Consider the following 26,133-nt stretch of genomic DNA (forward strand, 5'->3'; position numbering starts at 1 on the left):
TTATGCACAAATGACATTTCTGCTCGCGTGCTCGTTGTCCATGTATGGTCGCCTTATAACTACACATTTCCAACAGTGTTGTGTTTGAGAGACCTGTTGAGAAACCAGGCACAACGAGTCTAAGAAACAGACACAATCAAGGTGCATTATGGGAGGAGTGGGATCCACTGCTTTTGGTGCTTGACATAGAGGAAATTGGGGACCGACAATCAGAATATCTCAGCTCCCGCTGCATTGATTCTTTTTTTAATGACATCCATCTCTTCTGAGTGTCTTAACTTCATTTCATATATTTTGATAAACACAATAACAATTTACCTGCAAGAACCAAAAAATAACCCATTTCTGGCAGATGTTGGCAGCCACGTTCATGTATTTTATTTTGATTTAGTCGATGTTGGATGACAGAAACTGTCTGGTGAGGCGGCTGAGTCTCTTTGAATTGTTGGTAGTATCCAATATATTGACTTCACAAAATATTCCAGTCCATTTCAGTTTTCATAGAATCACATTTATTCATGTTATATGGACTTCCACCTGCAAAATAATAATGATACACAAATCAAGTCTGAATGTGATTAAAACTGTGTGTAGCTACAGTGCTGGTTGATTTCAGATGGTTTATAGCGACGAAAAAAATGTTGAACATAAAACGAGATCCAACCGTTCAGTCGTCCAATAAAAGAAACAGTTTCTTTTACCTTATCAGAGTATATAAGAGCAATACCAGTTTTTTTGTAATATGTCTTTCATGTGCGTTTTTCGTTCTGATACCTCAGACCATTGTGCATTGATTTAAATACAGGTATGTGTCATACGTTTTTATACAGATTCATTTCTGCCAGAAACACAGTAAATTCACACAAACGACTGCATGCCTGTTCAAACCCCCTGAGGTGGCTCTTCTGTCAGACTGTGGTCAGCCTGTATCCAGAAAAGGAGACACATCTGCTTCCTTCCGTCTAACTACTGTACAAAAGTAACAAGAGCAACATTTGAGAAGAGACGACAGACGTTTCGGTTCACGAGTCCCCGCTGATGAGACTGATACGGAAATCAAACATCTAAAACACTGGTACTGTCCTTGAAGACGTGACATGTTAACATCATTAACTGTGACATATACATGTTGGAAAGCCAGTGATCATTAAGTTCACTCCTCTTCTGTTTTTTTAAGTTCCCATTTCTTAGGCGTTTTGATGCAGATTTGACAAAATACGATTCCAAAGCATAACCTAGACATGTTGAAAGGTGACGCTGTGAGTGAAATTGAAATCCTTTACGTTTAGGACCAGGTCTAAACTTAGACACTGTTGCATCTCGCTGCGCGTTTCACTGAATCACTTCATCTCTTTGTCTGAGTCAGTTTCTCCACGTCGTAGAAATATGGATGTTCTTGAGCTTTCAGGGCAGATATTCGTTTCAAGGGGTCAAAGGTCAGCATGTTCTGTGGAGGAAACGATTGCAAGGTGTCATTGTCAAATTTCACATCTCAAATTAATAGTTTGACATTTTGAGAAATACTGTTATTCACTCTTTTGACAAGCGTTAGATGAAGCTGAAGAAGCAGGTTAGCTTAGCTTAGCATAAAGCCTGGAAACAGAGCAAACAGTAAAACTCGCTCTATCCAGAGATAATAAAGAAATATGCTAATGAGCCCCTTTAAAGCGCATTAATTCATATGTTACAACTTGTTTGTTTAACCCATGAAAAAATAAAAAGTTAAAATATGGCACTTTGGCAGACTCATCCTCTGTACCAGTTGCCAGGCAACCAGCAGAAACTCCAGGCTGTTACTGGTTGAAAAATGTTGAAAGAGAAAGCAATGTTCAATCATAATAATGAACTGAAAAGAATTTATTTGAATGTAGACCTGTATTTTCTACATGACATTACATGGACAGGCAAAAAATATATGTCTATTTTATCAGAAAAGTAGCACTTCGTGTACTTGCTTTTTTTTGACAAAATGATAAACCAAATACGAATCCAAAAGAAAAGCTATGATTTTAGGTATAATTCAATTTTTATGAGCACTATGTGAACGATGCATAAATAATTACTTTCTTTAAATAAACTGCTGTACAGTCGTCTCTCAGTTTAACCAGCTGATAATTAAAAGGAGTCACAATTTTCAATATTGCACCAGGGAGATTCTTGTGGCTTCTGCTGAATATAATCAGACTGAGCAAACTGAGGTTACGTATCTATTACTGCCCTTATTATAACTCAGAGTAAATCAATTACCAGGCAGGTATCACGACCCAAACCAAATCTTACCAGCAAGAGTTGTGTCCCCTGCTCGTCTATCTCTGAAACAAATTCAGTAATGGGGCGCGGCACGAGCGAGGGGAAGTGTTTTCTCGAGAGCGTCACGTCAGTCGGCCACTCGTCCTCTGATGGCAAGCCGATCACTCTGAAACCAAAGATTATTGTCAGTGAACCAGCTGCAGTGTGAATCATCTACCAATGCAACTCATCACCGAGCAAATGTGATGGGAAGTGATTGTTACTCACTCAAATATCTTTCCAAGTTGGTCCACTTCGGACTCTCCACAGAACAACGGTCTAAACACATAAAGCAATTATTTTGAGGTTTAATATCTTCCGACACTGAGCAACATCACCATGCAATGTGTACTTTCTAACAGCAGATGGAGCTAGTGTGCGTATCACTAAGCTGATATGGAAGATATTGAAATGCGTCACTGTGGCAGCCCAGTCACAAAATACTGATGTGTTGTCACTGAATTCACTGTATTTATATATTATATTTTATATATAACATTGAGACCTGAGCCTCCACAGAAACAGCTAAATTATAAGTTTGGGAAAAACTGTTATGTCCCATAGAAGCCATTAACCTCTAAACATTATTTAAATGCTGTATTTCAGCTTCATGGGCCCATCAGAGTAAGAGTTCCCAATGTCCTAATGCAATACTTATACAGGTACAATCTGAACGTCCAGAGCCGCTGGTAAACTCAGCAGTTCTGTGTAAGAGTTCAAATCTGTCACTAGTGTATCTTATAATGAGAGACAAGCCTAGAGGTTTTAAACTGAACATTATAATCTAGTGCAAGATGAGACAAGACTTTGATATTTTCCCAAACTTTCTTTAACCTTAAACTAACCTTTGCTTAAGTGTTTTAATTACATAAGCTGAGCAACAAATAGGAGGCTGTACAAACCATAATTTACTTGCCCTACGTTCCTTACCTATGATTTATGGGCAGTATAGAGAAAAAGCAGGAGTTTAATCAAACTCGTTTAGAGTAAATGGAATTCTATGTGATAAAACAAAGTGAAACCGCTACCTAGAGGAAATGAAATCTGCTTCTTTTCAATGTATTGACTCGGATCACCACCAAACTGTAATGCACCGCTCTTATGCCCAAAGCCTCTTTTCTCTTTTGACCAAACAGCACAAACTTCTGCTCGTGTTATCTAATGATTATTTTTAGACCATGATTGAAACACTGACGCAAGTAGAAACAAAGACAGAGATTATAATCTAATCATAAGATTTTAACCATATTGTGTCTGTGTTCCTCATCTGAACGTCATCCTGATGACTCACTTGCGTCGGAACATCTCAGCGAAGATGCAGCCGGTGCTCCAGATATCTACAGGTGTGGCATAACTGGACTGTAGCAGAACCTCAGGAGGCCGATACCACAGTGTCACCACCTGACAGACACAAACACTGAGGATGAATGAAAGAAATATACTGGTATTTGACGGTTTTGGCTGGTTAGTGATGAAAATATCTGTATATTAACTTAAGCAATTTCCAAAAACCTAAATTTCTAGACGTCTTACTTTCAAAGTGGCCAATTTTGTATTTATTTTAATACAGTATGAATTAAATTAAATAAAGATATAAGCAAGCTTGTCGTTTTAGCTTCGACTGTGAACCAGGGCTGCATTCAGCTCAGACAAAACGTAGCAAAATGGTTATTTAAAACTAAATGGTGGTGCATGAACAGCCGGTAGAGATACGTTGCAAGTGTGGCAGCTGAGAAGGTCATTCTTGGCGTTCTTGTGGAAGAAAATGTCAGATGGAGATGACATGGGTTTAATCTTGGCCTTTTTAAAATGGCGAGGATTACATACACGCCACTGCTGATTGGGCACCATGTCGTTCAACCCAGGGACAACAGAGCAAGAACGTTTTGAAAATGAACGTGCTCCTGGTAACAATTAGCTACCTGCTAAACATCAACATGTAAGCACAGTCACTGTGAACACAGAGCTCCTAAGAGCTGCTAACATGGCCACAGACTCTTTTGTTAAAAGTGATTCTTAAATATGAATTCAAAGAAGCTGAACCCAAGATTTGATATTCAACTACTGAAAAATCATCACATTCTTGCCATGTTAGCAGGACATTTTAATAAAAAGATGAATAACAAGCTAACATGGACGTTGCCAAAAGGCACCTGTGAGGACATTGGATTAATCGTCAATGAACAATTTAAGAACAATTTAAGCAAAGAAACTTTAGATTGGTTTTCAAATTGTTACTGGCTAAGGATTGATTAATTTCAATTTGAAACCTGGTGGTTAAATTTGAACAATAAAGAATTCTAACTGTATACTTTGGAAAAATGGCACACATAAAATGACATACAGAAAATACAGAAAAACGACATGGTCCCGGTGTGACCTCACCACAGGAGTGAGAGCCATGTGGCAGCTGTAGATCCGGGCCAGTCCGAAGTCGGCCAGCTTCACCTGGCCCCCGCTGGTCACCAGGATATTCTCTGGTTTCAGGTCCCTGTGCATCACGCGGTTAGAGTGAAGGAATGCAAGACCACACACCAACTGCCTCATCAGGTCCTGAATAAAAACACACACAGACATATTTTAAAATGAAACCACGTATTTCAACAGATTTAGCCTCGAAAAAAAGCTTTTTTTACGCCTGAATAATAAAACACTACATACTTTCCATATTTTTTCTGCCTTGTGACTAACTTGACAAATTACACAGTTTGGTTTAGACATTGTTCCTCACTTTAATGCGGTCGGTAGCTAATCCGGGAGCTGGAGCTCTCTCGAGGTATGTCTTGAGGTCTTGGTCCACATGCTCAAATACCAGGGTGACTTTAGTCTCCTGGTCCGACCTCTTGGTGGCACATACGTCCATGAGCCTGGCACGCACAACAAAAACAGACTTGTGTGAGAGAGTCGTCCACAGTGGACTGTAGAAAACAAAGGCTGAATAAAAACCCTTACCTCACTACATTTGGGTGGTCAAACTGCTCCAGCCGTCTCAACAGAGCCACCTCTCTGACTGTGGAGATGGGCAGGCCATTCTGGTCCGTCTGGACGCGCACGCTCTTCAGAGCGACGAACTGCCCGCTCTCCGTGTCTCTGGCCTTATAAACAGTCCCGTAAGCGCCTCCTCCGATCTCTGCCACTGGCTCATACTGGACACTGGTGGCGTTGGCCATTGCCAAGTTCAAAGAGACTGAGAGAGGGACACACACACACAAACAGCAGATTCACAAACTATAAATGCTTGTAATAAAAACAACTAATTGAATTAGCACAATGCATTGTTGTATTATCTGAATTCAATTACCCCAGTGGGCAGCTTGAAGCCCTTCCACTGGGAATGAACTGGGACATCACATCCTTACATCACACACATCACTATATGATACAATGTAACACAAACACACACCCACTACCTCGCTTCTTTAAGCTCATCCCAAATGTCGATCAAAAGGTCGCTTGACTCAACTCTACAAATATAGCAAGTCTAGTTGCAACAAAAGTCAACTGTGAAATCACAACAGAGTATTGCAGAAGATACATTTGCTCCATTTATAAGAATGAAATGAAAAGAAAATGACGTGTAAAAGGCAAGACACATCAAACATCATGGAATTAGCCCCAAAGCTCATAGATCTGAGATAAACGGCTCCCTTTTATGACCGTTTGAGGGTTTTCTGTTCATTTCTGTGAGCAGGTATTACGATGAACTCTCAGTGAACTCTCAAGCTGTGAGAGAAACTGTTGGATCCTCTGCAATAAAGACGGAGCAGTCCTCGGGCTGAGAGTAACACGCACGCCACAGAAGCTGAATTCACTGTTATTTCCTCTCCAAATACTCCACATCCAAACTAAATGGATGCTCCTTAACCATTCTTGTGCTTTTACATCCATTTTTTAATGAGTAGAAAACCTATTTTAAGTCAGGCTGCCTCTGATGGTGTTGACAGGGGATGCTTTCACTTTTAGACCTCACGAGGACTGCACATTTCAAATTTTCCGTCCTCCTGCAGCAGCCGTGGGTTCGGATGCGACCCCAATAATAATAATATTTGTCATGCAGCAGCACTGCCTTTTGATTTATTCACTGACATGTATTCAGACTTTTGGAAATGCCTCAGGCTGTTACTTGGACAACACTGTCTGTGCTGAAGTTCTCCAGTGAGACATCGGCTGCAGGATGCATCAGTGTGAGGAGAGGAGTGAGGAAACAGCAGCTTCTAACATAACAAGCAGTAAATCACTATCTCCACAAAGAAAGACAAATTTAATCTGGAAAGCTATTGTCAACCAGTGGTTACAAGTGTTGGTTCGAGTGCTGGTTTATACAGGGGAGGCAGGATAAACAGAGAGATGTTTTACAGCTAAACAACCTGCTAGATGTGCCAAGGAGCTGACAAGGCCATTCTTGCAATGTGCTAAATGTACATTTGCAATTACAACTAGAATTACTGCGGTGTAGCAGTATGCCTCCGCCAACCCATGCAAAAATCAGTCCCTCCAGGTGTTACTTGAGTTATTGTATTTACAATAATGTGAGGTCACAATGACCATGACCTTTTACCAATGAAATCTGATCAGTTGATTATTAAACTCAAACTTTGAGTCCAAATTTTGAAGAAAGTACCTAAAGGCAGACTTGAGATATCATCTTCAAGAGAACAAAAACATCTTTTGTGGGGCCACCATGACCTTTAACCACTGAAATCTAATCACTTAATTTGTGCCAAATCTGAAAGCATTCTCTCAAGGCATTCCTAAGATGGAGTGTTCACAAAGTACAAAAAATGGGTTTGTGAGATCACTATGACCTTGACCTTTGATAACCAAAATCTTATCAGTTCATCTGTGACTCTAATTGAACATGTTCACCAAATTTGGAGAAATTTCCTCAAAGCGATCATGAGATAACAAGAATGAGACAGAGAGACAACCCGAGAACACAATGCCTCAGGCAACAAGATACCGTTTCGCCTGATCATGGTGGGTAATATAATAAAATCGATCACAGAATGAAATTTATATTAGTGTATAATAATGGTAGAATAAAATATCTACATGGGAAATCTGTCAACTATTTAAAAAGCTTTTTAATTAGTCTGTAAATTCATCTGCCTTTTGGTGCTGGGCTGGGAGTTTACAGGGGGTTTATCTGAGCCGGTGACTGCGTCTGAAAATGTCGCTGGTGAGGAAAGGTAACAGAAAAGTTGCGGGCCCGAAAAACAAAAACAATGACGCTGAAAGAAAGAAAAGCTCCACATGCAGAGGGGGAACTCCAGAGCCGGGTGATCATTCTCTCCACAGTTTGTCCCATTTCAAAATACATGTAGTCATTTGTCCCATGACAAATATAAAGTATTTATTGACGCAGCTTTAATACAATATAAAGGGGGAAAAAGTCTGTGTATTTCAATTTCATCCTGGCAGCAGCAGCCAGCTATCGCTGCAGATAAGTGCTGGGGTTTTATTGCTGGTCGTAGTGGCCTGTACTAGACTGAAGCCTCATCAGAGCTCTCCAGGTACTCAGGGGGTTGAAATATGTGACATATTTTAAATCATATCCGAAATGGAATTAATGAATGCTCTTCTGTATTCACAATCTGTTTTATAACTCATGAGCTGCAGGATGAAGTACCGACCTCCTCCAACAGGTCAAATGACTCACTGAATGAGACGCCATTTTAAAGCAAATATACTTGACATGGGATTTGTTGGCCAGCGCTCTGCCAGCACAGGAAACACCTTCAACCACTCAACCCAAATAGCTTTCTGTTCCCTCGGTCACCTGCCAGGCTTCATCCATCTCCTTCCTCCCTTTTGTTTAAGTCCCAGCCGGTCTAATCTGTCAGAGCAGTTTGCTGCAGGGGCAGCGAGCTCAGCCTGCTCCCTCCCTGTCTCACCCTGCTTACCTCAATTTACATCATCAAGATAGAATCATCCGAGGTTGTTAGTGTCCAGCTTTCTGTCAGTTTTAGAATATCTTAAATTTAGGTTAATGTAAGTATCTTCATCTATGATCATTTGGACTCAGCTAACTGATAGGGCAAAAAAATGTATGTGACCAGAGATGAGACATCTGATTTACTGATTAGGTATCGGAAAATGTTTTATCCATTTGCCTCCTTTTAAATTATCTGATGAGATACAAACAAAAATACCAGAATTGGCTGTTTGCAGCCTCTTACATGTGAGGTTTTGAATTCCTTAAATTTTTTCCCCTAACTACCTAATCTTTGGGATTTGAACTGTCAACTCTAAATATCTATATCTGTCACCTTGGGCTCTGGTAAATTGTTGTTTGCATATTCCACCACGTTTTGACATTTCACAAACTAAACGATTAAGGACACAACCAATAAAATAATGGGTTTATTACTCACTAAAGACAATACTAGTTAGTTTTACACTGATCAGCCACAGCATGAAAAACAAACTGTCTAATAGCTCTGACTCATCCAAGCAGAAACCCCTGTAGGTGTCCTCTGAGTTGAGAGGGGTCTCCATGGATCAGACTTGTTTTCCCATCCAGATGCTGGAATGGACTGACATCTGGATAATTTAGAGGCAAAGTCAACACCCTTCTTTGTTGTGTTCCTCAAACCATTCCTGAAGAATTTGTACAGAGCAGCAAGTCACTTTATTCTACTAAATGGAGGCACAACAATCAGAGATTATCCTTAGTAGCAGTGTTTACGTGATGCAACCATGTGGATGTTACTTTAACAAGTACCAGTTTGACTTCTTCTCAATAGTACATTCTGGAATCATCTTCCAAAAACACAACAGTCTGCATGATATAGGATACAACATGATTCTTCCGACCAAGCCGACTTCTTTCATTGCTCTGTGGTCAAGTTCTGATGCTCACATGATGATACTAGGTGCTTTTAGTGGTGGACACTGATCTCTCTGCAGCTACACAGTCTCGCATGGAGAAAGCTGTGATGCACTGTGTTCTAATAGATTTCTATGGTAGCCAGCAATATGGTTGTCAGCGGTTTACAGAATCTCTCCAGTAGGATAAGGCCACACCGGCCGGCTTTTGCTCTCAACATGCATCTCTGCGCCTTAGGCACCAACTGAACGTTTGGACCAAATTTGAAGATAGTCCCTCATGGCATTCTTGAGATATCGTAGTCACAAGAATTGGACGGACAACCCGATAACAGAATGCCTCCGGCCACCGGCTGTCCCCGGCATGGAGGCATAAAAATATTACTTCAGATATTAGGAGTGGGGAATATGAATAAAATCTTTATTCACTTGATGCAATTTTATTTTATATGAGTGCATATTGTGAAACTGTAAACCTTCTGAAAACACAACTGAAAAACTGTAAAATTAAAATAAAATTGTCCTTCTTTGGGTCACTTTGGATAGGTACAGAACACTGCAAACCAGGAAGACCCCAACAGGACCAGCCATTTTGGAGACTCTCTGATCCAGACATGTAGGCATCGCTGTCTTGTCTTTGTCAGAGTCACTCAGATCCTCACGCTTGTCCAATTTTATACGTCAACTTCAATAAGCAGTTCACCTGCTGCCCAAATGACATTGTAGCAAGATAATCAATTTAATGCTGTGGCTGACGGGTGTACATGCAGCTTTAACTCTGACCGTGGTAGGAAACATTTTCAAATATTAAGAAAAACTAAACTGCAAATAGAAAACGTTCCAGTATTATGCTTATTCAAATAAAATAGACAGAGTCACTGTTAAATGTAGCAGTAAATTGGCCTTTCTGGTCTGATTTTTAAGGTTCAGATGATTTGGTGAATCATATATAAATCCTTCAAAACTCTCAAGTTATTAAGTGCAGTGTTTCTGTGCTGCATCAATACTGGATCACAAACTGGTGGAAGTGAACATGATGACAACAGAAACAAGGCTTCAACGTGTTATAGTCAAAGGGTTGAACAATGCTGCTACACAACAGTTTTTGAAGGTGTCAACTGTCAATATTAACTGTAGGTAATAGAATGAAGTTATGCTGCATTTTTCATGTTGAACACCACATGTCTTCCTCTTATGCAAAGAGTTGAGTAAGAGGTTCTGCAGACAAGAATCTGTCAGCATTCTTGTTCCTGCCAACAAAATTCATGTGGGAACTCAGCTGTGAATTAACCTTTCCCTCCTGCAAAATATGAGAAAAACCCAAGAAACATTTTTAATGCAACATTGTGTGGACCACCTTGTTTTTCTGAGCAGACTTTGCATTTAAGGGACCTTTATTAAACATCTACAATTCCTTTTTCTTTCATAGAGATCTGTTTTTAATTAAATCATCACAGCTTCTCAGTACTTGTGACCGTGTTTCATCCAGATCCTGAAATACATCTCGAGGTCACCATTAAACTATAACTTTGCTCCTGCATGTCACTGCATATATATTCAACATAAGGAAGAAAAAGGTTGTGCGATTTTGTTTTTCTCCGGTGGCAGGAATCTAAATTGATTAACTAATATTTTAAATATGAAGAAAAGCGTTTATTAAATGATTTTACAGTTTTAAATTACACACAGACAACATGCTAAGCAACCTGCTTTTATAAAACTGTGGCGCATATTTAATAAAATATGAATAATGACAGTGTTTTTATTTTACAGACAGTATTGTTTTAATTTGATTTATTTACGATGATTGAACTACCTCAATATTTCAAACCGAAAGCTTTTTCTTGATTTTATCTGGGATGTTTATTCATTCATTTAATTGTCTTGCTTATTGAAGCACTTTGTACCTGTGTTTTGAAAAGTGGGATATGAATAAAGTTTATTGTACTGTTATCAGACGCGTCTATTTTCTCATTAAATCATAATTAAGATGTTAATTTGTTGTTTGTATGTCATTAATACAGAAACACAAGAGTAGACTTCTTTCAATTCAGAATTCTAAAGTATTTATATAGAACAAAATTAACAAAATTCAAATATTTTGACTAAGAATAGTTTTCCCACATTTGCATGATAATATTATCCCAAAAACAATTAAATATATGTGCTGTGTCCTCATATTTAATGTTATTTATAAGCTGTGATGATATCACAGTGCAGCACTCGAGGGCGAGCTCTAGTCATCCTATACTACAAATCCTTTTCATATGTTGACTGTTCCATAAGAGTGCAGTCACAGCTGATTTGGGGAGTTTACCATCAACTCATTGTGAGAGTGCAACATTCCTCTGCAGGTTGTGTGGCAACGGCTGTGGGAGGCAGCAGAGCCACAATAGAGCCACAAAGTTTGACAAATACAGAAATACTTGAGGGGAGAGAGAGAGAGAGAGAGAGAGAGAGAGAGAGAGAGAGAGAGAGAGAGAGAGAAGGGGGTTATTCAGGCCCTTGCTGCAAAATGTCAAAGTGATGAAAGTCACTTTTACAGTTTGAAAATCTGCCATGGCATGTAGACAATTACATTAATCAATTTACTTATTCATTATGACAATTAGTATTTTTAAAGAAAACTTTTAGCTCAACACAACCAAACAGCTCTTTTAATGTGGTTTATTGTTCTTGTGGATGTTTGTCAGTGCATGTCTGTTAGTGCATGTCTGTTACGTGTCTGTTACGTGTCTGTTACGTGTTTTTGTCTTCTTTTACTTGCACTAAACCAAATAGCCTTGGGGTTTTAATAAAGTTGCATTCTACTGTATCGTTTATATTGATGTATTGTGATGCATTTTGTTTTGATGCATTTACTTTTTTTTTTTACAATGTTGACCAACAGTTAAGAAATAAACAATAAATGATTGATCTGCATTGAGTCAACACCTCTAATCCCTACAATGTGACTCATTTCCCAAAAGAGCAAAACATTACATTTGACTTGAAGCTTTTCCAGTGAATCACAGAAACATCCTGTACAAAGTCCTTGTCTGTGAATGATCAGGCTTGTTGTGGTCATCATGCTTCCTCCCCTCTACAGGAAGTGCTCAGGCTTGTGTGCATGACTTGTCACTCTGAAAACATCTCCACAGTTCCTCTCCTGCAGTCTCACATCAGGGACAGATGAGGGTTTTTTTTCTTTTTTTTTTTAACAGCTGGAAGTTAGTGCCACTGGGGCCATTAACCTGTGGGGGCAGCTATCGATCAGCAGCCTGTCAGTATTGATTATCAGACATCACTCCCACTATCCTTCATCCATGTAGGAGCCTGATCGAGTCCCAGCCGGACACTGGGCGCCGGTGGGCGGCGAGCAGCGGGGCAGAGGAAGCTCCTCTGGTCCCGACACGTGGTGCTCCTCCATAGCGCTCCTTTGTGAATTAAAGTGGAGACAAAGTGCAGCAGCTACAGGCCACAGACTTCTCCTCCTTCACCCACATGTTCACTGACGTGGCGGAGGGAGCGGAGGAGACGGATCACCGCTCCTCTCCCCCCCCCCATGTACACGCACGTCCACATGATATAAACCCCCCGCTGTGCCTCACACACACACACACACATGACTGGAAGCAGATGTTGGACTTACCTCGTCTGTTTGCTCCGAGGGGCAGCTCGACTCCTTCAGCTCCGGGAGGAGGACATGCTCTCTAACGTGCCACGTATCGTCCCAGCTCCCACAGCCCCGGTCCGGAGGGAGGCAGGTCGGGTTCAGACGGAGGAGTTCGCGGGGTCTGGAGTGGAGACGCCTCGGTCCAGCGAAACGATTCCAGGGCCTCCACTGTGTGTGTGTTTCTTTGCTCTTCCTCCTGCCCGCACTCTTTTTGTCGCTTCCTGTTGCTTCTAGCAACTCTGAGAGGAGGAGGAGGAGCCAGAGTCTGTGGCAGCACATCGTGTATGAAGAAGAACTCAAAGCTGCTGGGTCACATTCACTTATATCCTCTGTGAGACACAACATGAGAAGACATCTATTACAACCAGGAAGCCTCTGAAATAAAAGAGGTCAAAGACATCAAGAACGTACATGTACTTTATAAAAAAATATGATAATAAAATGATGTGAGATGGTGGGACCTAGTAAAATATTTCATTTACAGGCACTTGTACATTAAACAACTTTTCAGTCCACTTTCGAAAAATAGTGCTGAGTGTTTTCTGATCTCTGTTGTCGTCAATCTCCACAATCCAGTTTATTTCAGTGGCAGTTTCCTTATATAGCATTTATTAGCAGTATATACAAATAAGTCAATTGGAGTACAATATAATGTAATTGTAAGAAGATGTGCAATTGTATTTATAATAATTTAAATTATTTTAAAATGATTAGTAGTAGTAGAAGTAGTATTTGTATTGTTATTATTATTATCTTCCTCCGGCTTGCATACTGTTTGGGTTGTCGCCTTCTGTTGCTTCTGCTCTCTGAGAAGAGAAGGAGCCAAAGTCTGCAGCAGCACATCATTACCTTTAATCCTCTATAATTTAGAGGTGAGGCAGTCTTATTTATAAGTCATGTTTCAAACACAGAGGTGGATTCAAGGTGCCTTACATTAACAACAATAACATCAACACAGAGACCTAACTTCAAACATATCTTCACCTTAAAATGTAATGATTTACATTATGGACAGGTTATCTTTGCCCCATAAGAAAGACCAGTCCCCATGATGTGACAGTTTATACAGATTTAGGTCCTAATTGGAATAACACGTTCTGTGGCTCATGGATAAAAGCTGATCGTGATTACAACTATATTTTCATAATATGCCTGCTCACATATACTACCATAATAAGCAATAACACTAACATTACAATTGTCATTACTGCTCCTTTCACCTCTGTCACACCTTTTCTTATGGATTATTACTTTAAACACTGATACACCTCTCCTTTTCTCATTAATGTTGTAAATACTGTTATTTTGCCGGCATGCTCTGCTACATGTGGCATCCTTTGCACTTCTGCCTCCGCCCTGGGAGAGGGATCCGTCACATGTGGCTCTCTCTGAAGTTTAGGTGCTTTTTCCCCCTGTGAATTTGTGTGTTGGTGTTTTTTCCTTATTCTTGTTGAGGGTTACAGGCAGATGATTGATGATAAGTGAATATCGACTATGCAAATAAAACGGTTGATTTATTCCCTTGCCCCTGTAGCCTCTGAAACCAAGTTTTAACATCTAGGTCCTGATTCTTGAAGGATTCGATGATGTTGATGATGATGATGATGATGATGATGATGATGATGATGATGATGAGAATGATGAGGATGATGAGGATGATGATGAGCGCTTGTCTTTGACAGCCCCCGGAAGGGACAGTTGCAGTCTCCTGCTGCTGCTGTCGGCTCTTTGTTGTTTTTATCTTTTGCAGTTTGCAGTAATCCATATCTGGCATCCAGCTCCTCTCTCTCGCTCCTCCTGATTTGTGGCGCATGCAGAGATGGATGGAAAGCAGAGAACTTGACTAGGCTCTCTCCCTCTCTCTCTCTCTCTCTCTCTCTCTCTCTCTCTCTCTCTCTCTCTCTCTCTCTCTCTCACTCTCTCTCTCTCTCTCTCTCTCGCTCTCGCTCTCTCTTTGTTCATCAGATTGCTTTTTGTATTTTTTCACATCGCCGGATTGTAACTTTGTGACTGCCTGAGGTGAGGAGGAGGAGGAGGAGTGGGGGGGTGGAATCTTGCTGGATGTAGCCGGGGGGTAAAAACAACAAAAAAAAGAGGCTCCGGCGAAGAAGAGGAGACAAGAGGAGACAGTGGTGAAGTGATGCCACCGCGAGACAACAAAGGATGCTCGCCTGTCACCTCCATGCGGGTCCATCTCCTCGGTAGGGAAATTAGCAACCCAAATGGAAATCGGATTTGAGTCACGTGTTAATAGGATTTAATACCCCCACCTTCTCCGACTGAAGACGAGGAAGAAGAGACAGCAAACATCAAGGTGCACGTGCACCCTGGACAGCTCCTGCTTATCTAAATCGCCAAGAGGACATGTTTCCACCTCGGTATTTATGACAAGCCACCGGACTGAAGATAAGCAGGCATGAGAGGATGCTGCTGGACTCCTCTGACTAACGATGCTGCTCTCAGCCTCCATTGAATCTGGGGAGAAACCGCGTCTGGCCATGAAAAATGGCTCGTCCCCATTGGCTGGATTTCAGTGCACTTGCTATAACAACAGGATATGCAAAGAGCTGTGGGCTGATCCAGCCTATCATGTCTTTCGCACGCTTTTTTGACCGAGATCTGTGTTTTTGTTCAATAGGATGTGAGCTGCGGATGGTTAAAATGCAATAATAACAATTAAAGCAGCACCAATAATAATAATAATAATAATAGTAACAGTGATGATGGTGCACGAGGGAGCTGTGAAGCTGCAGGCTGCTGTTGTTGTTGTCCTGTGTAGTCAAAGCTGCTGCTGAAGAATGTTCAAGTATCGGATCCGGCTGTTTTTCAATGAACTCAAAGTGTTGCTACTGATGCGCTCTGGATCCAGCAGCAGCAGCAGCAGCAGCAGCATCAGGACCGACACAGGCACAGACCCACAGCCGCACACCAGGATGAGGGGGCTGCCTATAGGAGACTGTGGCTGGCCACCGCTCAGCTGCTCCCACCGGGACGACGAGGAGGAATATTATGGCTCTGACCCCCGGCCCTGCAGCCTGGCGTTGGAGGATAAAGAAGAAGGAGACAAGCCCCAGGGAGGAGGAGAAGGAGGAGAAGGAGGAGGCCTGGATGCTGCCTCCCTGCCAAGTCCCTCAGAGAGCGAGACGAACTCACCGCAGTGCCGGATCTGCTTCCAGGGGGCAGATAAGGTAAAGTTCAGTCATTGAGATGTGATTGTAGCTTTAACACTGGGATCAGGGTCTCAGTTGGGAAATGTTGAGGTGTGTAAGGTTCCCTGTGTCCCCCTGAAACCCTTCAAGGTGTTGGTTTTTGCTCATGGGCACCTCGGCAGAACAAAAGGCTATAGAACACGTGGTGTGAAGATAAAGGAAGAGCAAAGCAGGTCACACAGACAAGTTCACATCTTTATACAGGTTCCACAGGAGTGCCTCAGAATCCAAAATAACTTTATAAAGATCTTAAAACAAATAACATGTAACACACGGAGGAAGGCACAGGACATTTAGATGGAAGTGTTTGCGATGAAATAAGAAAATTGTTGGAGAAACAGAAAAAACAACATTTGTTCAACTTAAATTTTGTCAATTGACGTACCTTAAATTAGTTATATTGACCAATTGATGAATTCAATAAAAAAATAATAATAATTTGTGTATTACGAATTGAAGTATTATTCAAGTCGACAAACAAGTGTCTTTGTTATCCATTTATGGGAACAAAATGTAATTATATCTAAAAGCAGCTTTTTGTGTGTTTCAGCATTAAAAGTGTATTCCATTAATTTAGTCAGACACTTGGGAAACTTATGAATGAAAAGGAATCATTAAAATCTGAAGTAGCAGAAGATGAGATGACCATTTGGTGAAGTTATCAAAAAACACTGGATCATACATTTGCAGTATAACGCAACTCAATGTCACCATTTTGTGAGCGTCTCCCTACCTGGTGTGTGTGTCATGCAGCATCTTTCTGTTCTTTTAAATTAGCTGACATAACCCAGATGACACCACTGTGACATCATCTGACGATTTTCTCTCACACTTGAAAAAAAAGCTCCTCCACAGCCTCAAGAGACATTTTACAACTGTTTTCACAGTGCGGGTCGAACAGTTCTCATCACAACCGAACTCATCTTCATCGTGTGAATCCAGCGTGTGAATCCCTTCAGGCTATTTAGCTGTGCAAACAAATTTGGTTGTTGAAAACTCACAATGAGTCACGATACATCAATAGCAAACAGTCTCAGATCTGTAAGTGCAGCGTGGAGGCTGATCCGACATAAATTAAAAATTCAGAATGAATGTGACTAAAAAAGGTATTAATCTATCACCGGGGATCTGAAAATAGCATGTGGGCAGACAAGGGGCATGAGTTATGATGTAAAGGGTGGAGAGAAGCAGGAGGAGCAGTGTGTGTTTATTATGTGAACAAGTGAATTCCTATTCAGGGTGTGATGCACAAAATTAAGCCATTCAAAAAAAGACGAAGAAAGGTTTTACAGAAAGATTCCTCGACTTAAAAGACCATTTTTAGCAGTTGCTTTTTTATTCCCATAGGGATAAATAACTTGGGTAGCAGGGATCAAACCTTTAGGCCACAAATACAGCTGAAGGAGAGCAGATTGGACGGTTATTTGTTGGAATTGTTTACGTCATTAAAGGCATGGAGGTCTGAGTGCGTCAAATCTGCCGGATGAAACCAACCTTGAAGAGACAGACTTCGCTCGAGGTCTCAGAAAGTTTTTTGGGGGTTTATTTCCCCTCCAGATACCCGTCTGATTAAAGAACGGGCACATCACCTAGAGTCAGACAGAAAATAAATTGAGACGTACAGGGGCGTTGTCAGTCCGAGAAGCCTCGGGAAGCGTTGTACTGACAACAAAAACCTGCACCAGATGTCCTGTGATTTCTTTTGAGGCTGCAGAAAAGTGACATGTGAGGAAAAGTGTTTCCAGATGAAGGTGCTCACATAGTCACACATATCACAGTTTACCTTATACTCTCATTGTTTCAAATTTGGATTCATCTTTTGAATAAATCTTTTTACATAAAGACATTGTTTGATGCATTTAGATGATGCCCACTGAACACATCTATATTAAAATGTTCCTTTCAAGTCAGCACAAATCTATACATTCATTTCACGTGATGCTTGTCACAATGATGAGGTGCCTTGCATCCTGTGTTGCCTCCAGTATTTTCTGCCTGTAAGTTTGGAGCCGATGATCGTTGCTCCCAAAAATGTTCACCTGGACTGAGATCTGGTGACTGAGCATGATGAATTCACTGTCATGTTCTGACAATTTCCCATCACGAAAAAAAAGCCTCTTTATCTTTATTGCTGCCATGATGGAATTTAACTGGGATGACTGGCAGATATGTTCAGACATGTCATGGCATTTAAATGGACTATTGTAAGGGCCTGGTTGGCCCCACAGCACTGGGCCACCACCACATTAGAGCAATCCTCTAGAAGCTTCACAATTGCGTGACCTGTGAGCCTCAGTCGTGTGGATAAGTTCATTAAGTTTACAGGGTTCATCATTACTACACTTCAAAATGAAAGTAACAGATGTGTTAACGTGGCGACTATAATCAGCCAGTAGCGTGAGATTAATCAGCAGCACATCAACAACAACGTGATAGACCTGGATTGACCACCATGGCAGCTTTTGTAAAGTAACTTCTCGGGAAAGACAAACGATGTTCAACGAAAGACAGAATGAAAGTGAAGCCGGGTAAGAACAAGACAGGGAGGTTTGCAAGTGTTGGAGTGATGAGGCCAAACAGAAGATGGGGATATAGATATGTTAACAATATGAGACACAGAATCCTACGTCTGTGTACACCACTGATATAAACACTGTGAGGTTAGCTGCGCAGGAAGTGAGTGATGCAGTGATGAATGGCAGAGAAAGTGGAAGAGTCATAAGTTCCCATATCTCTGCACCAAGCAGGACACCACCAAATTAGAAAGAGAAAGAGAAACAGAGTTCATTCTGTGACACAATTGACAAATTCCAATAAACCTTATAAAACTAATAAAATCTGCACAATCTCAGAAATCTGAGGTTAATAAAAAAGTTGGAAATGAATGTCACCACCTCGGTTATCTTTGTTCAGAGTTTTGTTTTACAGAAGGATTATGCAGAACTACTGAACAGATGGACATGAAACTTGGTGGAAGGGGTCAGGAAATAACCTATTAAATCTCAATCAGCAAGCGAATCCAGGAATTTTATTTAGCTTTCTTTAACGTTGAAAAATAGGAGGTTATTTTTTTCCTCACTGATTGCCTCATTTAAATGTGATTTCATTCGGGGACTGTTGGGCCTTGGCGGAGGTATGTGCTCTACTGAGTGCCATTCTAGTTACATTTTGTGACATACCCAACTATCATCATTTGCAGTTTGTAATCATTTGTAATATTTATTTTATTATTATTTATTTAATGTCACATTCATTTCACTGTTTCTCAACTCAATTCTGGAGACAGGATTGCAAACAAATATACTAGTCTCTTGCTCATCTATACCCAAAATGTGAGGGTTTAACAACAAAAACGAGGAAAAACAAAGACAACTGCCCGTGTATTACAGTCATTAACCAACACTCATTATTCCATTTGGATACATACAGCATAGTTTCACATTGATTGTATCTGTCTGTACTTGCTCCAACATGTCTTTTTGAATCCCTTGCCAGCTTCATGACACAAACAACACCCAATACCCAAACCCTTATTCCCATCAAACAATAAATATCTCCAGTAGATAAAATCTGACAGCAACAGTGTCGGGGGGGGTTCCTAGTTCTGATTCATGATAAATCAAATCTCATCACAGGCAGATTCAGTAGCAACAGCCTGGATGTGTAGCCTGTGTGTCTCATGCAGCTGCTGTTTGTGTCCTGCAGGGGGAGCTGTTGAGCCCATGTCGCTGTAATGGCTCAGTGCGTTGTACCCACCAGTCCTGCCTTATTCGATGGATCAGTGAGAGAGGCTCCTGGAGCTGTGAGCTGTGCTACTCCAAGTACCAGGTCCTGGCCATCAGCACCAAAAACCCACTGCAGGTATGAAGTCACTCAGCGTGTGTGTATCTACCCGAGCTGCTCTCTGAGGAGAATCATCAACCAGCCCACATAGCAAAATTCTTTTGGCCCAGATTTGGCCCAGATTTGGCCCACATCCCACTCAGAACGATGGAACAAGGGCGGTCTGCACCTGTTTCCCAGATCTGGGCCACACGTAAGCCATAGAAGTACCGCATGTCAACCAAAGGTGCCAAAGGTGGCCCTGAATGAGTTTTGAGCTATTTGGGCCATATTCACCACTATGATTCACCATCAACCACATGGGTCACTTTAGGTTCACATCCAGATTACACCTTGTCTAGAGCACTGCACGTTTTCCAAAAAAGGTTCTGGGTATTTGGTCACATCAACTATAGGCTCACATCCATTTAGTCCAGGCCACAAGATGGACAGAAGAGCTGCATCATTGTCTGAAGCTGCCTACGAGAGGTATAGGCCTTCACGCTAAAAGTAGCTAACGGATAAAGTCCTTGACATTAGACTGACAGGTTACATGGCTGAACGCCCTGCACATACATTATGTTGCCAGATTTCAGTGGCTGACTGGCAGAACACCATCATCACATCAGGGTCATTGATCATAAGGTGACTGTGATGGCAAACAGCAGAGGCTGAGCGGTGTTTACACTTCCACCACCCCAGCTTCATTTTCTGAACTGATCTTGCACTCATTGTCTGCAGAAAGCACATTTAAATGTTATCTGTCTGCAGATAAAGGAGCTATTACATGGGGGAGAAGAAAGTAGTGACGAGTTAATGGAAGGTGCCAAGAATGAGACACTGCAGTCGTCTCAAAGAGTTGGCATGTGATTCCACCAGAGTGTGCGGCACATGGACAGATGACTCACAGACAGATGATGTTGGAACAGAGACATTATCACATGAAACACTTGCTCCCTCAGTTGCTCTGCTTCCTGCTGGAGGATGTCTGCATTTTACAGCAAAAACACAAGTCAGATATCAATTAATCAATCAATCCAGCTTTATTTGTACAGCACCTTTCCTACAGCTTAGTGTAGTTTAAATATGGAGAATAAAACACTTGATCTACCTCTTTCCAAAAGCTAATAAATGGAAGAAATCACTGAGGATGTGTGTGTGCTAACTGATTATTAGATTTTCAGAGTTTTCAGAGAGTTTTTTATTACCATTGTAAAATCTCTGATAAGCAGAGGCTCAATGAGACATTTATTGTCTTATTGAAAGACATAGCCTTGTAGTTACATCACTTGAGAGGTGTAGTGATCTGCTCGGAATGGATCAAGGCAATAAAGAATTTACTCTCACACAAGATGTAAGCAGCCGTTTCACGTGATGAATGACTTCCAAACCAATAGTGACACCAAACTGCCGGAGGGAGTTCGAAAATCAGTTTTTACTATACATCTATAGCAATGAAATTTAATGTGTTGACATGTGGGAGCCAGGGTGTGAACCATCAGCCTTATACAGTAAATGGATTAGGTCCCGAATAGATGAGCCACAGTCACTGTCTTTGTTAATGAAACATGAATGAAAACACAACAGTGAGATAGCATCACTTGTTTTTGATGCACTATACATTCATTCAGTTAAATATTATGCTTCATGCACAGCCTTTCATGCACTTCAATGCTTGAGCCTTAGTTCCACTCTGATCTAAGATCTATTTGTTGCTGTTTGACGAATGAACTATTTGTTGCAAGTTCTTTTAGATGTGTTATAGCCCTGGAAATGAAACAATATCAATAATTATAGCGATATAATTTTCATAAATAGCAATATAACCAAGGATCTATATATATTCATATCGATATGATGCCTAACACAAAACTGCTTTGTTTTGTATCAAGTGTTTGTCATTCTCTGATCATAAAGAGTTAAAACAACAAACTTCACTCTTGTGCAAAAGTCTGTATTTAGACTTAAAAGAAATAATGATATCTCTGACAATAATTATTGAAAAGTTTGATCTTGAACCCAAACACTGTCATTGCATGTGAAACTCCTGAAGGAAACATGTTTACTAGGAAGCAAAGGGATATCAGAGGAAGGTTACATGTATGCAAAACAGTGCAAAGATCTAGTCAGAGAGAAACAGATCTATTGTCTCATATAGTCAATAAGAATTTTTTTAATTTTCATGTACGATGCTTGGCCTCGGTCCATTGTTCTGTGTCCGTTTCCAGTGGCAGTCCATCTCTCTGACTGTCATCGAGAAGGTGCAGATCGCAGCCATCATCCTGGGCTCCTTGTTCCTCATCGCGAGTATCTCCTGGTTGGTGTGGTCCTCTCTCAGCCCCTCGGCCAAGTGGCAGCGGCAGGACCTGCTCTTTCAGATATGCTACGGCATGTACGGCTTCATGGACATTGTTTGTATAGGTAAGACAAATTGCACTGTACTGCTGATACTGTCGCTGCCACGTTATGTTATTTCCCCGGTGATTGAAATATGAACACCCTTCACAAATATGGTGGTAACTCTGTAACGCATTAAATGCCCTACATGCCTACAGGTAAGTGATGTATAATTTGGTTGTTATTGTAAAGAGCACAGGCACAGAGTTTATACACCCAGGCAATTAATTCAAATTAACTGCAACTGGAGAGTATTTCATTCAGTCCACAGCAAGTGAGTGTACATGTAAACATGTATTATGATTAATAAATGAATAAGTAAACTAGAATGACACTCAGTAGAGCTCATACCTCCGCCAAGGTCCAACAGTTCCCTGACAAAACCACATTTAAATTCACTAGATTCACTTTTATTTGGACCAAAATACACACACTCATGAAGATCAAAACCCTAAACATGATTGTTTTCATCAAGAACCTTAAATAATTCTGTGAGAAATCAACGCAAATGTTGCAAAATGCCCTATCTCTCAATGTCACACATAGTGAAAAACAAATTCCTGGATCCACCCCCTGATCTGTATCCGCACTCAAATTTTATGGATTCTTTCCTGACCCACACCACATCCTTTCACCAAGTGTCCTGGTAATCCGTCCAGTAGTTTTCCTGCTAACACACAAACAAACATAGATTAAAACAAAACCTCCTCAGCAGCCGTTATTTAGGTTTAAATGGGGCAGGAAACTTCCTATGAGATTAGAAGGAGATTTAGATCCTGTACACTTAAACGTTACCATTTTGGCTTAGACACATATGCATGTTTTCTTATTCATAGTGCATGGACATTAATGAAACACATGACATTTGTTTTGTATGAACATGTGTATTGCATTCTGTCTCTGGCTTGTGTTTATTCCTGTGAAGAGATTATCATCTATTTCGAACAAATCTGTATATTTAATCTTTTTATTTGTGAGCCCTTATAGTCCTTATCACCCCTGCACCTTCCGTACATGTTAATACTGCCTGATACTCAATGAACAAACAAGTGTTTGTCTATATGTAACCCTGTTTCTTGCCCCTGAACCTGCACGCTCACCCCCCACCCTTTGTCCTTTATGCCCAGGCCTTATAATCCATGAAGGGTCGTCTGTTTACCGAATCTTTAAGCGCTGGCAGGCGGTGAACCAGCAGTGGAAAGTGCTGAACTATGAGAAAGCCAAGGACTTAGGTGACCTGTTCAGCTCTGGCAGTAAAGGCGCGGGTCGCGTCGAGAGGAACTCTGCTCACACCGTCACAGACAGCAGACGGAGGACGAATCGCCATGTCAGGACTATTCTCCACCACCACTGTGGCTACACCATTTTGCACATCCTCAGCCAGTTAAGACCCAACAGCCTGCGCCGTGCCAACCATGAGGTGGTCATGAGAGTGACCACTGTATGAGGCTGGGATATAAACTGTATATACAGACCAATGTGGTTTGATGGTAAAGGAGGAGATGAGAGTGATGATTGGGATTTGATAAAAAGAAAAAATCCTAATCTTCCACATAAACACTGCCGTTAACTAGTCTCCCTGAGCTCAAAGAGGACAATTAGAAAACAATATTTCTGAGGTTTGAGCAATGGGAGAATGTTGACATTTTTCTTTTAAAACTTTTAAAACAGGAAAAATAGAAAAGAAAAAGCTTTGATTCTTAAAGCTATTAACCCCTTTTACCACCTTGACCAATGTGACACTAAGTCTTTTAACTGCTTTTGTTTGGTTTTGTTTGATTTGGATTCAACATGAACTACAACAGAGAATTTGATGGTGAACATGATTGTGCGATGCCCACAACAATGGCCGCGGCTACTCATAATTTATTCCACTTTTTCCTGAGGGCCCGTCATGATCTAGATTTGATCTGTTTTCAGTTGAAGCTGCACTGACGGATCAGACATTCAAAAACCTGGTATAACTTTTAACTTTTAAGTTACACAGTTGGTTGAAATACAACCTGAAAGTACATTTCATGTTTTGTAATAAAGACTGTGTTGTTTTCAAACCTTTGTGTTCTATATTGTCTGATTTTTTAAAATCTCACTCCAAGCTAGAGACATAGAGGAAATGGAACTTAATGATAAAATCAAAAATATGTTAAAATTTACTCCTGTATCTCATCTAGACAATTGCCTGTAGGGGTGTCAATGTTTGTGTCTCCACATTATTGTTGTCATTTTGGCCCTGAGTTACCCTAGCGATCTGTCCAGGGCGGAACCCGTCTCTTGCCCAATCTCATCTGGGATTGTCTCCAGTAAAATCAAATCAAAGTTTTATTCTCAAACTGAAACTATTGTTCTTTAATCCTGGGAATAATGGAGCTATGGTTAGTTCTCAAAATAAACTTTTAACCTAATAAATAGTGTTTAAGAGTTTTCTTAATATCACATAGCAAAATAGTTTTGGCCCACATTCAGCCCAAATACCGCGTGGAATGATGGTACTTAGGCAGTACGCTCCTGTTTGCCAGATTGCCTGATTATTGCATTTCAACCAAAGGGGCCAAATGTTTGTTTTGTGTTATTTGGGCCATATTCAGCGTTTAACACGTGGTTCACTCTAGGTTTACAAGGTTACTCCTTACCCAGAGCACTGCATGTTTGCCAAAAAATGCCCACATTTGCTTTATGATTCCTGGGCCACATTTGCTAATTGGTCACTTTAGGTTCACATCCATTTTGTCCAGGCAACAAGAAGGACAGAAGTGCTGCATCATTGCCTGAAGTGGCTCACATCCTCCTGCTATGATATTTGGATTCTTGTTTTGTGAGGGCCCTGCTGGCGTTCGCAGCAGCTCACACAGTCCCCCCCCCCCCCCCCCCCCCCCTCCCCCGTCCTCCTGAGACAACACTGTCACATCTCCTCATCACTTGCAACAGTATCCAAGATAAATGGCTTGTTGTGGTCCCGATACGCCAACACCGGGGCTGTAGTTAGACGGGCTAATCCATCAAAAGCACTCTGACACCCCGGCTGTTTTTATGTCAGCTAATACTTAATGCATTACAGAATACTAATTTGAGAAAAGAGCAACGCATCTCCTTGTTCCGAAGAAAAAATTAAGTTGTTAGAATTTTTAAGTAAGGGAATCATTTGAATAATTTATACAGTGAGGTGTCCATAATGCTGAAAATGCATATCATGCATCTAAAGGTTCAGTCTGTAGGAATAAGTGTCACGATGAAGAATATTGCATATTACAACTGTATATCGTCCACCCCTCTAAGTATAGAAGAAACTACTGTAAAACATAAAATACTGTAGAAACATGGCTTTGCAACATGGCAGACTCTGTGAAAAAGGACACACCCCCGATGTAAATAGTTTTCACAATACTGCAATTTACATTATTACTTATAATGTGTAACCATTATAAACTGTGCAATACCTTCTGCCTAACACCCCCAAGTGCAATTATTTATCTGTGTGTAATGTTTTGTGCAATGTGTGTGATGGTTGTCTTTTTAATAGGAATATTGATACATAAACGATTGTATTTGTATCATTTATATTATTTTATGTGTGAATGCACATGAATCTGAACTGCTGAAAATAGTCTCATTGGTGAAGAATGAAAAATATGAAAGGGACATTCTGAGGCAAAAACAAAATCTCAATAATTCTTACTTTCAGATGATTGTACGCTCATGAAAACACGATTGTGTATATTATATTCCATCTCTGCTGATAGATCGCCTAAATGCTGAATGATATTTTGATAGATAGATAGACAGACAGATAGATAGATAGATAGATAGATAGACAGACAGACAGACAGACAGACAGACAGACAGATAGATCGATAGATAGATAGATAGATAGATAAATAGATAGATAGATAGATAGATAGATAGATAGATAGATAGATAGATAGCTGTCACTGTAAG

The 26,133-nt window shown here is 40.7% G+C and overlaps 2 protein-coding genes across 2 annotated transcripts; one reads left to right on the forward strand and one right to left on the reverse strand.

The window, feature by feature from the left end:
- Positions 1 to 355: 355 nt before the first annotated feature.
- On the reverse strand, positions 356 to 13,012 carry cdk4 (cyclin-dependent kinase 4). The gene is made up of 8 exons (XM_034585299.1): positions 12,749 to 13,012; positions 5,242 to 5,476; positions 5,021 to 5,156; positions 4,675 to 4,842; positions 3,581 to 3,690; positions 2,518 to 2,568; positions 2,281 to 2,416; positions 356 to 1,447 (listed from the first exon to the last, which is right to left on the reverse strand). The coding sequence occupies exons 2-8, from the start codon at positions 5,457 to 5,459 to the stop codon at positions 1,346 to 1,348; spliced, it is 921 nt and encodes a 306-aa protein (XP_034441190.1). The 5' UTR covers positions 5,460 to 5,476; positions 12,749 to 13,012; the 3' UTR covers positions 356 to 1,345.
- Positions 13,013 to 14,722: 1,710 nt separating this feature from the next.
- On the forward strand, positions 14,723 to 24,246 carry LOC117761991 (E3 ubiquitin-protein ligase MARCH9-like). Its single transcript, XM_034586397.1, has 4 exons — positions 14,723 to 15,960; positions 19,687 to 19,842; positions 22,032 to 22,224; positions 23,328 to 24,246. The coding sequence occupies exons 1-4, from the start codon at positions 15,571 to 15,573 to the stop codon at positions 23,645 to 23,647; spliced, it is 1,059 nt and encodes a 352-aa protein (XP_034442288.1). The 5' UTR covers positions 14,723 to 15,570; the 3' UTR covers positions 23,648 to 24,246.
- The last annotated feature ends 1,887 nt before the right edge of the window (positions 24,247 to 26,133 follow it).

This window comes from Hippoglossus hippoglossus, chromosome 5 (assembly GCF_009819705.1).
Source record: "Hippoglossus hippoglossus isolate fHipHip1 chromosome 5, fHipHip1.pri, whole genome shotgun sequence".
NCBI lineage: Eukaryota > Metazoa > Chordata > Actinopteri > Pleuronectiformes > Pleuronectidae > Hippoglossus > Hippoglossus hippoglossus.